At 37.0% G+C, this 14,457-nt stretch overlaps 2 protein-coding genes across 6 annotated transcripts in view; one reads left to right on the top strand and one right to left on the bottom strand.

Moving 5' to 3' along the window:
- Window positions 1–1,570, bottom strand: part of LOC124169237 (FERM domain-containing protein 5) — a 107,531-nt gene extending 105,961 nt beyond the window's left edge. For 3 of the 5 annotated variants that reach the window (XM_046547784.1, XM_046547787.1, XM_046547788.1), the window contains exon 1: window positions 1,208–1,569. In XM_046547784.1, the coding sequence (XP_046403740.1) occupies window positions 1,208–1,303 (96 nt within the window). In that variant the 5' untranslated portion in view covers window positions 1,304–1,569. Of the gene's footprint in view, window positions 1–1,207 lie in introns of all 5 variants that reach the window. The other 2 variants (XM_046547785.1, XM_046547786.1) reach the window with 2 other exon arrangements.
- A 487-nt stretch (window positions 1,571–2,057) lies between these two features.
- Window positions 2,058–13,927, top strand: LOC124168973 (putative glucose-6-phosphate 1-epimerase). The gene is made up of 8 exons (XM_046547395.1): window positions 2,058–2,141; window positions 2,390–2,441; window positions 3,859–3,917; window positions 4,025–4,181; window positions 5,326–5,506; window positions 8,016–8,172; window positions 8,682–8,833; window positions 9,896–13,927. The coding sequence occupies exons 1-8, from the start codon at window positions 2,072–2,074 to the stop codon at window positions 9,902–9,904; spliced, it is 837 nt and encodes a 278-aa protein (XP_046403351.1). The 5' UTR covers window positions 2,058–2,071; the 3' UTR covers window positions 9,905–13,927.
- The last annotated feature ends 530 nt before the right edge of the window (window positions 13,928–14,457 follow it).

The following is a 14,457-nucleotide window of genomic DNA, read 5'->3' as shown; positions in this document are numbered from 1 at the left end:
ATATATACTTTTCAAGTAAAAATAAATCAACATATCTTCACTCATGTGATTCAATAGCACATGTGAAAATGAGGAAGGAAAATTACCCACACAAATAAAATAAAATGATCTCCATCAATTAATAGAGATGTTACTGGAGCTCAAGTATTCGCATACTGTACACCGATTATTTCTATAAGATTGGGATATTCTCTACATGCCGCCAGAATTTTCCATTTCCCAGTCAGTTAAACACACACACAAGTATGCCAATATTTCAACACCGAAAATAGAAATTGCTCAGTGAGGCATAGACAGGGGTCAGTAGGGTCTAATTATGATAAACAGAACCATTCAGAGACGATTTAACAGATATTCATCGACAACTGCATTCTGATAAAAAATGTTTTTCCACTAAAGAAACTGAGTTAATCAAGTTGTCTTTACTGTCATAACAAAACCGACGATCAAAATACTTAGGAATTAGGAAGATAATACAGCAACAACCTCCAAATAACAGCTCCCATGGCCATTTCACCATCTATGACTACGACCGAATTGAGCACTGAACGTAAATAGAAAAAGCTTCTTGTCGGGAAAAGTATAGGATAATTCAAGGAATTACCCTAATAGGTATAAATGAAAGCCTAACTAATACTACAAACGCGAGACATTATCATATAAAATGAAATCCCGTGCGAATCTCAAACGAGGACCTTCCAGGCTAATGCGACCACCTTGCAATCAAAGAAGGAGGCGACAAAATTACACCAGCACTTATCCTACGATCTCTCAGCATTTGCAAACAGACGCAACCAGCGCGCATGGGGGGCAAGGGACGACCACCGAAAAGATTGCACTGCAATCCACTCCATATTGACTCAAGTGATACCTATACCTATCTTTCGCATACACAAGCATAATATCTCTACATTTGGATACAAAGCTAAAATGATAATCTTCAGCATTATACAGGAAACTCGATGCGATTACATAAGAGACGGTAGGACCCTTAAAATAATCACGATAATAAAAGTAACCTTCATCGAGGGACAAGAAAGTGAGAGTAAAATATTTATTGATACTCGGGAGAAATGTTTTTTCGACCACCTGCCAAAATATTGAAAGAACACGTTTCCAGTCATAAAATCTAACAATACTGCAAAACATTATGCACAAACACCTACATAGCATGGGAAAAATAAAATAATCAAAAAAGGGTACTCACCTGAAATTCGCACTCGATGACTTCCGTGTCTTCAAGCAGTCGCACTGTACACTTGTAACTGACGTTTATATCGCTTTTACTCCCAAATTTTAACATCGTTATTATCGTACATGAGATTCACTTAAGTAAAAAAATTGACCACCACAAGAACAAATCGCACGACTTGGCTGCACTCCTTTCCCACTGATCGAGGCTTACTGCTTGATTAAAGGGTTAAATTCGTCAAAGGAACGGACTGTGAACTGAGCACGTATCCAAAAAATAAGAGTAATTTACCTTTATGTTGAATGACAACTTTTGCTATTACGTTGACTGAAGCTCTTATGTTGTTTCAAGTACAAAAGTACGTAAGCTATTGGCGATTTCTGCGTCAAAATTGTGAAATATTTGCAATTTCAATCCTCGGTACAAAACTTTGAGTGTAGCTGATCATGTGAATGCGTTTCTAGCGAAGGAACGAAGCATGTATGAAAATTTTCTAGGTCCTCGTATTGAAATTTTTTATGCAAAACTGTCCCAATGATTAAATAAGAATGTTCTTCTCCATTAAATTACTTTAAATATTTTATGGTAATGAAATATAATAATGTAATTTATTTAAAAAGTTGAATTTCAAATTTCCCTCATTGCATCTATTTGAAAATTAAACTACTTCCACCGTTTAATCTGTTAAAAATAGGCAATTGAAGGGTAAAAAACAGATTAATATGACTCATTTATACTTAAAACTATATATTTCTTCGCTAGAACTCCTTACTTCAGCATTTTACTTAGGCCTTTGGTGAATTTTGCCCGTAAATGTCTCATACGCTGTGACGTTTTCTCTTAACAAAGGGTACTGAACAGGCGGTTTCAGATTCAAACATGGCAGCGGCGACAAGTGTAGTGGTCCTCGACCGGGGCAATAATACGACGTGCACAATAAATTTACATGGTAAGTGTGTTAATACTGCAGAAATATTTGTCATTAATGTACGAGTAGTCAGTCTAATAAATATTTTTGAGATATTTTGCCAATTAAGGGTGTAACACTGGAAAACATCAAACCCATTTACTATCGTCATGTCCTAAGCATGAGTGTCCCAGCTGTAGTTTTTGATGAAAACGCTACTCTGATTTTTTATGTTTTGACATTCTTTTGGATTTACCTCAACTTTATTTGTGTGATTTCGTTTTCAACAGGGGCAACTGTGGTTTCATGGCGTGTTAATAATCAAGAGCAATTATTTGTTAGGTAAGTGAAACAGTAGTTTTCAAGATTTAACTCAAATTTATCGGTAGAATTGTCTGTTGAAATGGCGTCAGCTAAGGATCCTGCCCGCAGCTTTTGAGTCGGCCCCAGCCCTGTTTTTTGTGCGTCTGGCGTAAGGTCCCGCAGTTCTCGAGAAGGTGGAACAAAATGATGGCCATATGCAAGGAGGAATTCATTTGTTTGGAATACGCGACTTGGATGTTGCATCGCTGTAGTATGGTTAAATATAGGGAACAATGAAAATTATTAGTTAGATACTCAGTGGTGGCTATATCCCTTTTTCTGGATATGTTTACGCAATACGTCCTCGAAATTAGTTATCACTCTTCAAAAGAATATAATCGGTTATACTCTAAACTTCATTAATGTATCATAAAATTAACTAAGGAAAAACGGCAAACTTCAAGGATAAAAGTTATTAACAGTGTAAGATGATTGTATGGTTTCATTCATCTTTGGATGGGTCACCATATGAAGGGGCATTCCCGCTAAAAGGACATGCATGTAAGAACTATTGTCGGGAGTTAATGTGTGTGTATTCACGTTATTGTTTTTGGAGCCGTCGCCGCAAATGAATTGTCAAACCAAAAGGAGCTTTACCGGTGTCAGGTCTTGTTATTTTACGTCAAATTTTCGTGAAATAGCTCTTATCCCATTTTCGACCGTGTGCTTTATTTTGATTGCTTGTATCATGCCAAAAGAGAGTCAGTGGTGTGGTTGGTAGTATCGTTGAGCGGACTAATGTAATCGGACCCGTCTGGCATCCCGCCGACTTAATCACGTTAATTTCACTCGCCCTACACTTCCTCATTTCGCGGGGAAAGCGACCCACGTCCGAATCGCGACGCATCTGCCGTCGTCGGAATTTTGGGGGCGATCGCAAATTCTGTGCTGCTTGTGACAATGAGAGCTTTCGTTCCTTTGAGTAAGCTATAGAATCGCGTCCCCAGCGGCTTCCTATCCGCCGCTCTCGCAATGACATGATATTCTTGTATGATTGAAGCAGTAATTTTATTGAATCATACAGACTTAGCATTTCCACGTCCCTCAAAGACCACTCTGAAAAATACCTCACTTCATTACAGAATGGTGTAAATGTCTCAGTAATTGGAGGCATGAATATTGCCCGCGTGTTTCCTTGTTAAACTTCGTCAACTCAATGATGAATAATTTCAATAAGCGTTGTCAAATTTTATTCATTCATTAATGTGCTTCTTTAATTTCTGTATATTATGTCTGATTTCACTATGCCATTAGGCATGATTTTTTGTGCATGTCATTTTGTTTGACTTTCTAACTACTGATTTACGATAGGGTTTTCCTCCATACCTTCCATATAAAATAAAGGATTTTTATGATGATGTTATTGTCCTCTTAACTCCTTAATTTTCTCTTGCAGTAAGCAAGCTGTTTTTGATGGCAAGAGACCCATCCGTGGTGGCATCCCCTTTATCTTTCGTAAGTATTGTGCCAAAGTACTATATGTGCTTCTCATTCTTTTTTACACCCAGGAGAATACCGTTAGCATTGATTTAATTGTGATTTTGTTTGTATAAAACTTTCAGCTCAGTTTGGTCCTTGGAATTATGGACCTCAGCATGGATTTGCCAGGATCATTCGATGGAATCTGGAGAAAGCCCCGGAACGACTTGCCAGCGGTGATGTTGAAGCCGTATTTTCTCTCATGGACAACGACTACACATGCTCCTTGTGGAATCACCGGTAAGAAAATTAATCCGCTGTATTCTGTTATTTTTGTGACAAATTACTTGTCTAGAAGTTGTGTTGTCATCTTTAAAATTTCAGGGTGTTTATACCAAAACTTTGTCAATCTAAGAGATTGTTTGTCTGGATCTTAAATTTGAAAATTATACATCTTAAGGCCTGTTTACACGATACATTAACACGTACGAGTTAATGTACGTTTGCGTGAATGATTTTTGTGGACCGGAACGGAACATGTACGAATGCATGAACCAAATTAGAACAGGTTCTATATTCTGGGCATGCATTCGTACAAGTTGGGTGGTTACACGGTGCATTTTGGCGTTCATTCTCGCGTTCATACATTTAGACATTAACCTGTACGTGTTAATGTACCGTGTAAACAGGCCTTTAGAGAATGTGTGATAAAACTTTCAAATTTGAAATTTAGGCAAATGTTACATATGTCTATAATACCCTAAGATTTTTAGATGATGGCGTAACTTTAACCCTTGTGTGTATTCCTAAATTTTGTTACACATAATCTCGTTCAAGACCATGTTAATAAAACTGGAATATATGGCATATTTATAGTTTTATTGGTTAGTTATATGATTTTGATCTGAGAAAAGTTGATTTGTTGATGAAAAAGTCATAATTTTGTATTTTTGCAATGTAATATGAATTTAAATGAATGCACTAATCTGTGGATTCTCATCCAAACCACTAAAATTTACATGATATATATAAATGTGAATGTTTTATATTCTATGATGCCAAGTAGCTAATATTGATTATTAATAAATTTGGTTTTTTTATGACAGAAACCTTATGATACAAAATAATGGAGGTTTAAATTTTAAAACTGAAGCAAATAAGTATGGATACCTTGTTAAGGATAGGAAGGTCACTTTCTGAAACAGCTACCAACTAGTTATTTTCCAGTTCAATAATCTTTTGACAAAAGCTTCAGTTGGTTATTAAATATTTTTTAATTGTCTGCGATTTGAGTCCTCTGATATATTCACAGTATTAGGAGGAGTAATTAGTCATAAAAATATTGTGATGCAGGAGCGTTGTTGTGTGCTCTTAAGCTAGCTTTGGAATTGGATGTTCTGATTATTATTCATTTAATTTTATCGAGTATCCATTTTTGTCACAGGTTTCGTATTACCTATCGGTTGATTCTGCGGGAAAAGGAGCTTCACTTTAATATTGGAGTTTACAACCCGAGTGAGAGTCAGCCATTAACCTTCAACTTGTTAATGCACACCTATTTCAAAGTTCCTGATGTACGTCGTTGTCAAATCACTGGTCTCTATGGATGCACCTACGTTGACAAGGTAATTTGGGACTCTCATCACGTTTTTTTGAGCTGAGTCTTCAGTTTGCTTGCATTCCTTTTGTGCATGCTTGTCTGCTGAAGGATGTTTAAAACTTTTTTACCTTATAGAGAAATTTCCTATCTACCAACGTTTCTCATATGCCAACAGCCTACCCATTATATAGTGGGGTGAGGGAAAGATGCTGCCTGGCAAAGTCTTACTGTTTTCTGCATATAGTTAAAGTATTCTGGATCAAGTTTTTCTTTTAGGAAACAGTTATGTACTAAAGCTTGCTTTCCATTGTGGAGAAAGCATTTTTAAGCTAGGTTTACCTAACTCTTGGTAAATTGGGTGAAAATTAGTCAGCAGGAAAATGATTTGTTTGGCCCTATTGCAATCCACTCAGAGGTGCACAAAAAATTTCCCCTATTTTCTTTGGGAAGTGCCTTTTTTCTCTTTCAATTAGATCAGATTTGATCGTGTGCCCAGTTTCTGACTTGCATTTTCTTCAAGTGTGCATTCATGGCTCTGCATGTCTCACCTTTGTATGCTTTCCAACATGAACAGGGCACTTAATACACTCCCTCACAGAGCCTTGAGAGAATTTGTCTATTGGACTTATAATTCAGAGCTGTGGCGTAGTGAGGGGAGAGGTCTGGGGGGTCCGGACCCTTCCCCAGATGTAAAAAAAAAACAATTATTTTTCCTCATAAAATATGAAAAATACATGGCTTTATGAAAAATTTCTCGATTTTTTTCGATTATGATTTTGATTTCAATAGGGTGGTTTCCTATTATTTTTTTATTGCCTAAATCGAAAGATTATTACTCCTGGAGTACATATTTCACGCTTTTAGATTTTTAAATGACGATATCTATTTTTCGCGATTAAATGAAAAGTGAAAATTTTCAAGCGCACGAAAACGCGACTGGTAAGTATGAATGCCGGGAAAACTCTGCGTGACGTCGTTCTGGTTCCCGCTGCTGCAAGTGAGGTGACCTTGGGGCGAGGCTTTGAGCGCTGATATGACACAGGATGCTAGCAGGTAGCAGAGTACCATGCTATCTGGTAGCACTTGGCTTAAATAAGGATTATTAATACCTTATCAAACGAAGAAAACTTTCCGATTTTAGCCAGTTTTAATAGGTGATTATTAAGACATGTTCCCCTGAGCTCTGTGCCTCATGCATGCATTGCTAATCTCAGACGATGTAAAACTCTGTCTAATGTGCTACTGTGACATCACGTGTGTGTACTGTGACATCACGTGGAGTGGCATCGCATGGGCGCCAATCTGGCCTTTTTCAAATGAGGATAAAATTGACCATTGCCATTCGTCTAAACCAGTATTTCTAAAACCAAAATATTTATATATTATGAATACACTAATGGTGGGTAACGAATCGCAATCAATGCCTTTTGTTTTCTTTGATGAAGGAAACTACCCTATTATCGATATCCTGAAGTTTTTTTCGATTATGAATAGCGTTCAAATTAGTTAAAAATGCTATATTTAGTGCCCTGTTTTTCAAAAAATTTCCTCCCTGTTTTTGGACCACCACCCCACCCCCTAAACGAAATTCCTGGCCACCCCACTGAGTAAGAGTTCATAGATATGTAGTTGCAGTTGAATCTTGTTATCATGCTTTATTTTTGTAGAACCCTGGAAATCTTCTCGCTGGTGGTTCAAGCAAGAAGATTTCCAGAGTAATTAAGGAATTTATAGAGATCGTCAGAACAATAATTAATGATAAAAGTTAATAATCAATAAAAATATTTATCGAAGAAGAGGGCTAGTGTCTGACCTGACTGTAGGAGGATGTGGAAAAATTTTGACTAATCGAGGTTCTGGGAAGGAACAAACATGTATAAAAGAAGAAAACATTAGTGATCCTGGCACTTGTACCTGAAGATGCTTAGAGGACACAGAAACTGTTGTGATCATATCAACATGTGGGTTTTATTGTAACTTTAAAATGCAATGTTTTTGACTGCGGCCTTTTTCATATTTTCTCTTTTAGCGATGAGACCTTATCTTTAAAATTTTAAGTGGATCGATTAATAATTACCAATGCCATAAACCCATCGAATATTTGCATGCAATGAGTGTAAATAAAGAAATCATGGATGCAAGTCCTAATTAGCTGTGTTAGACAATTCCTCCTACGTGATAAGTGTAAATCATGACAAATTCCATTGTATTCCTTCACCAAATACGCCAATTTGAACTTGGGTTCATGATTTCACTATTCTCCCTTACTGTGTGCCGCTACTCAAAGGGCTTGTGACGCAGGTTAATAACAGTTGAGTAATCTAAAATTTTACTGATTATATTTAATTGCTTGGTGTGGGAAAATTTAAAAAGTTGTGATCAAAATATTCTAAGTAGCACTTTTAAGGCGCACCGTAATGTTGAACTCAAAAGATGTCCAATTCTTCATTAAAGACTTGTGGAAGCGTACACTGCATTGGTGACTCAGAGAATTTCTCCCTTACATTCATAGAAATTCCTCTCTCCTTCCTCAGACCCGAGACAACACAGTCTTCCGAGAAGTGAGGGACGTTGTTGGTATTTCGGAATTCACTGATCGTGTGTACCACAACACCCCTCAGGAGCACATCATAACCAACGTAGTGTCTGGACGAAAAATGAGAATACAAAAGTACAACTTCCCAGACACAGGTGAGCTTTGAGTTAAATCATTTGTAACCCACTGATTTTCTGTTAGTTTACATCCATCTGGCGGAATTCACCTCATGTTACCTTTTTCCTAATTAATGTGATTTTGTTTCCTGGAATGATTTTCTGTGACTGTAATCTCTCAATAATATAAAGTCTCAAAGATTGAAAAATTTACCCTTAGAAATGTCAAGCATTGTAATTTTAGGTTTTATTTATACTTGGAGAAAAAATTGTTCCTTCAGCATGTGTATGGCCAAGTTCTATGTTTTTTATAATTTTTTTTTGTAATTATTTGTGGAAGCATTATATTATCTTATGGGTTAATGGAGCTTGAAATGGTATATTTGTATAAAATAGTTTCACTGTATCTTCTGTGAAAAAAAAAAAATGTAGTCCATCAAATCATAGCTGCTCTGGGATGTGGTGTTTGGGTTCCAAAAAATAGATGATTTCCGGATTGGATTCAATTGACCCAATTCTGATCACATTTTGTGCTTCTTCCCATGCAGTGGTGTGGAACCCTTGGATTGAGCAAGCCAAGGAACTCCCTGACTTTGGAGATGACGAGTACCCAAACATGGTGTGCGTAGAGTCAGGGCACGTGTCGACCCCATTGATGCTGCACCCAGGCACAGCCTTCGAGGCCAGTCAGATTCTGCAGGTGAGCTAAAGAAAGATTTGGTGAGGAATTCAATTGCGCTGCCTTCCTTGCATGAGGCTGATACAATATATTGGATTCTCGTTTGCCCCTTGGTGAACTATCAGCGTGTCTGACCCGAGAACCAGGTAATCTGATGATAAATGCCTGGAGCTAGGTTCAGGATGAATGCTTGAATACTATTGTTGGAAATTTTAAGCTGGTTATATTTTCTCTTCTTGCATTTGTACAAGCTGTGTGGTTGATCATTTCATTTTTACCTTTATTCTTGCTTTCATACATTGACACTTTGAGTTGTACCTGTTCATATACTTTGTTATCTGGCCATGATTGAGTTATTGGTGAATTATCTTTGAATTTCAGATATAAATCAGGAATTTTTGTAATTTGTTTGGTAATAAAATACCACTTGAATATTGCGTGGAACATAAAATCTATGAATTATACTAGTAACTCACCTTTGGTGTGAGAGAAAGAGTAAATAAAATAAGAAAACTTAGTTGGACACATTTTGATGGTTTCAGGCGTAACTTTGTGAAAGCGTTTCAGTATAAAAATTGAAAAAGAAGAAAGTACAAAGTATCTTCTTTATCTATTTTCTTGGACACATTTTATTATCGGGATCGGTAGTATTTCTGATAAAAAGTTCATATATAGCGGTCTTTACTGTATCAATATTCCTAGGCTTAACGTTATGGAAGATTTTGTGTCATAATAAAATGAAAACAAGTTAAAAACTTCATGGTATCCAAAGAACAATTGTATATTACTCTAATACTCACCTTAACAATTAAGTGTAAACTTTCTGTTACTAAGTGTAAGTCTTTAAATTAGGGACGTAAAATAATACGTTTATACAGTATTATTTATAATTATTGAAGTCATTTTGGGTGTTTTAAAACTCTTTATCTGTTGCGGTAATCATAAGATTAACCTATAATTTTGCAAAATTCCCATTGAAAACCTGGAATGATACATGAATCTTTCTGCGTTGATTGGATGGATACCCAGTATCACTCCCATGGATCCCCTCTTCCTAGAGACCAATGGCTGTTCTTTGTGCAGGTCATGTGAGCGGAGGGGACGCGGCCGGGCCCAAGGGGTGGCCCAGCGCCAAGCACCAGGGGTGTGGCACAGCAGCAGCAGGAGAGGGCCATGGGTGCTGATGGACCTGAGCGCAGGGTGGTGCAGCAGGCAGAAGAAGTGCCCAGGTGGCCTGCACCCCTGCCCCCTGCCAGCACCAGCTATGGCTGGCTGGCACTCAACAACGCCATGTACTCGGAGATGATTGGTGCTTCTCGGATGCTGCTGGAGAGGGGAGGGAAGGGAGAGGGGAGCGGTACATTGGGAGGGTGTGGGGGAGGTGCGGAGGATGGTTCAGTGGCGCAGTGTCCTATGCCCTGCAGTCCCCACGCCTCCTGCAGTATTTGCTCACTCAACCTGTAGCCATCCCTCTCTATTCACTGCATTGGTTTGTCAAGGTTATAACTGCAACCACTTTAGTTTCAAGAAAAATGCTTTTAAGATCTTTCTTTTGTTTTTTTATCATGGAATTTTCTTCATATTTGATGGTAGGAGTCTACAAATGAACGACAAGAAGTTTTTTGTATTTTTCTACTGTTCTAACTATATGCATGTTTGCTATGCATTTCAATGCCCTAACAACGCCGCATCATGATAAGGTGCAGGTATATTCACGAGCTCACCAGCAATGAAAGGCATCATACATATAATAAAAACTTTGGAAAAGTGCAAAAAAAATTTATTTCGAAAATGAACTTTCAGATGTTGCAGCTGGATTCTGTCAAATGCAATAGAAAACCATTTCTATTATTTGTCTCCTTAATGCAGGGATATTTAGTTTTCCATTCTAATTGTGCTTCAAATTGGAGTTTAACTTCATAAAATCATCATTGGGCCTTGTCAAACTATCGAACCTTATCAAACCAATGCTGTGATTATTCCTGCAGCAGAAATTTCCTCTACCATGTGAACTGTTTTTCACTTGTTCTAGTATACTATCAGCCTTTCAGTTCATTCCCTTTGGTATCAAATACGGCCACATTCCAGGTATTAACTTTCTGATTATTGAAAGCCCTATCAACCCTTAGTTTATGGGAGATTCCAGGCGTTGAAGCTCTTGCTGGAGAAAATATAGAATATACTGCAGACTTGGCTCTCTCATGGTTATTCTGGATAACCCTGGATTTGTCCTTGCAATGTGAGGCTCATACTTTAGTGATAGCACCCTAACATTGTATTTGATTAGGCCGTCATTGTTCTAAACATTAAATATCATTTGAAGTCCTTAGATAGGCACAGAGTGATTGTGCATTTATTTTTGTCATAGGTGTTAGTCATTTGCTCTGTTGGCCTTTTCAAGATATTTGCTCATAGGGGAAATGGAGAGGACCTGCATAATTTGCCTTGTAGCTTGTACAATAGCTTTTGGTAGTTCTCATTTAAAGAAGTTATGGTGTTAGCTATTATAAGTGGCAGGGTTTCTGTTGTTATAAAGGTCTTACTGTTTCTGCATTTACAATAAAAAAAACTCGTTAATTGTTAGGGACTACCATGGCTAGTGGTGGAACTGGTTACAAATATTGGTGAGTGATGCGTTTATTTTTCTGGTATGAGATGAAATTACGGCATTTTGGTTGTATTTTTTCTTGTCATGACTTTTGATTACTTTTTGTGAGGGCAATATTCTTCTTCAGCTTTTAGCATCTGCTTCATAATTTACTCCTGGAGGATTAATACGTACTTCATAAAAGTTAATAAGATTTTTTCTCCAATGGATTTTGAAGAATTAGAAAATAACTGGGCTTCCACAACCTATGTTTATTGGTACTGTTGCCACAAATGTAGGATTTTCATGCATTGTAATCGAGTGAAATTGGATTTCTTGAAGTGTTTTTGATATAGTTTTTGTGGCATTTTTTCCAATGAGGATCTGTGACAAACTCTTTCATTCCTGGGCAGTTGAGCATTAAAATTGAAAGTAGCTAAGTCAATATATTGTTATGTATTCAATTTGACATATACTCCACCATACTTGTCAAATTTTTTTATGTTGTTGGTCTAAACCTTTCCGTTAAGATTCACTTGCTGCCAGTTGCTGTGATTGGATGGACTTTTTGAGAATAGAAGTTTAGTGCTGTCAGTCTCAGAGGTGTAAGCAAATAGCGTATCCTGCAGTTGGTTTTTGCTTGTGCTATACGCTGACTTGCCCAGGTGCTTTTTTGCATCTCTTGGAGAGCTATCTCCTCTTCTCATTTCCATACCCATTGGCTGCCTCAGTTCAAACATTAAACTGTTGCTGCTGAATGTTAAGAGGCTGCACTTATATCACCGTTCCATTCTTTCATAATTCCATGACTTTTTTCTTTTGCTACCATGTCAACTATTGAATTCATAATTGTAGCTCAGCCCTCTTTATGCATTTAAAATTTGATAGTTTTATTCCTGCTGTGGTATAAGCAAATGTTTAAAGTGTTTCAAGAGTGAAATTATTTTTAGGTATGATATTGAAGGCATTTTAATTAACCAAATGATTGCTCACGCCTCTGTTTCTTATTTCTTGAGCTGAATGTGTCTATGAAGCTAGAAAGAAACCCTCTACAAGGATTTCCTGTGCGAGTAGTTCTTGTTCTGGTGACTTTCTTGTTTTCTTCATCTCCTGCTCTTCATTGCAATCATCATTGAGGTTATTCCATTTTTGTATCCTTCAGTCTCACCAGTATGCACATTAAGGGAATTAGATGGCTTCTTATGAAGCCAGTGCCATTCATTCTTGGCATATGCTGCTGGCCACACAGAAGTCATTGTTTGTTGTTCACCCTTGCTTTGCTCCTCCCTTGCTCTCCTATCAATCCATTGTAAACCTCCTTCGTCTTTGTTTGGCTTTCATTTTTGTTTCAATTGAAATACTGATATGTTTTGTGCCTAAGGCTGTGCTGGATTTGTGACTTCAAGTGAATATGTCGTCTAACTTTCCCTGTATTTTCAATAATCATGTAGCAATAATGTACAGTTATTGAAAACTCTGTGGTAGCTGTAGCTTAAATATTAAATTTTACTACAGTAGGTATTTGGGTAATTCTTCTCTTGCATGTCTTTCTTCGTAGGAGTTAAGGAAATGAATATTGAAAGCTTTCCGACAGTGTTCTTTGAGATTTTTTAAAAGAAACTCCTAATTGGAGGTTTTTTAGCATGTTTTTATTTGATGAAGGTTGAACTCCTCCCTTGAAATGTATACGGATATCTATGGTGGTCTTTTACTGGCCATTCTTTGTGATCACAGTTTATTCCTTGTGGGTAGATATCATTTTGGTTGCCATTGTTTGCCTGGTTCACACTCAAGCCTCTTCTGTTTGAGGTGGGTCTATGAATACAATGGATTTATCCTGCCATTCCAGTTTCAGATTGTTTATTCGCCCTCTGTTTATGCCTGTTGAAAAAATCACATTTCACATTTTAAACTTGTTGTAATTTTTATACTGATATTGGAGTATAGTTTTGTTGGATTGTGAATGTTGCCATTTTTCTAACTTGAATATAGCCAATAATATTGTACATCACTTTGATGTTTGTGATTAGTTTTAATGTTCCTAAACAAATTCTTCAGAATATGTATTCAACACCAAAGTCCCATTTACATGTATGTATTATTGCTAGGTACTAACTAGTATTTAAGCTTAATCACAGGCTGTCCAAAAATTTAAGTATGTAAATTATTGTCTACTGAATGTTAATGAAATGTGTACTAAGATTATTTTGGTAGTATTGTGACTGCCTGTTAAATATTTTAATGAAAGAATGTATCGATATTCATGATGATGCATGTGTTAGTCTTATCAAGTGGAACTTAATCTGCAGTGAGGAAGGCAGTGGCTGTTCAATGCAAAATCATTTCGCTCTATGGGAATGGTGCAATAAATTATAAATAAAAATTCATTCAAATTGAGCTATGTACTGGCATTATGTTTTTTCTTATTAGTTTTTAAACTAAGGAGGCTCTGGCAAATTGAAAATGCTTGATTTTTCAATCATCCATATAATGTAGGAAGCAATAATAAAGTATGTTTAGATAATGTATGCCAGTTGTTTTCATTTATTGAGAATGTGGATCTTGAGAATGTGGCCTTTGGCAGTGATCTCCAGCAAATTAAAAGATACATTAACCATTGGTTGGAGGTAAATGGATATAGTAGTAAATAAATGAAGAGAATTGTGTTAGAAAAAGAGGCATTCATGAATGGGAAAAAACTGACAAGAGGATCATTATATAACAGTTAACATTTCCCTACTAAAGATGAAAATATGCATCTGACCGTTTCTTTGCGCGGGAGACGAAAGCAGCAAATTTTCGTCAGGTTTTCTTACGCAGGCGTACAAATGCCGAATACATATGTTTCCTATAGCTCTCCCCCTTTTATGACGGTCGCAGGTGTGCGATGTCTTTGTTTCGGGACCCACCACCGCGGGGCTTAAGCTTAACCCTCAAAATCCGGGAGCAGGTACCCAGACCCCTCGTCTTATATTACCCCTCTCAGTGGCAAGGGACCGGGGTCATACAATTGTTCATCCAGTAATTTTGCGAAATAAATTTTTTCCTTCCCCAAAAA

This window comes from Ischnura elegans, chromosome 12 (genome assembly GCF_921293095.1).
Source record: "Ischnura elegans chromosome 12, ioIscEleg1.1, whole genome shotgun sequence".
Taxonomy (NCBI): domain Eukaryota; kingdom Metazoa; phylum Arthropoda; class Insecta; order Odonata; family Coenagrionidae; genus Ischnura; species Ischnura elegans.
Note: the sequence above shows the minus strand (reverse complement) of the source record. Positions and strands in the feature narration are given on the sequence as shown.

Coding starts and splice junctions, on each gene's coding strand:
- LOC124168973 (XM_046547395.1), top strand. CDS start 2,072: ATGGCAGCGGCGACAAGTGTAGTGGTCCTCGACCGGGGCAATAATACG. Junction 4,182..5,325: donor TGCTCCTTGTGGAATCACCG/GTAAGAAAATTA, acceptor TTTTTGTCACAG/GTTTCGTATTACCTATCGGT. Junction 8,173..8,681: donor GTACAACTTCCCAGACACAG/GTGAGCTTTGAG, acceptor CTTCCCATGCAG/TGGTGTGGAACCCTTGGATT.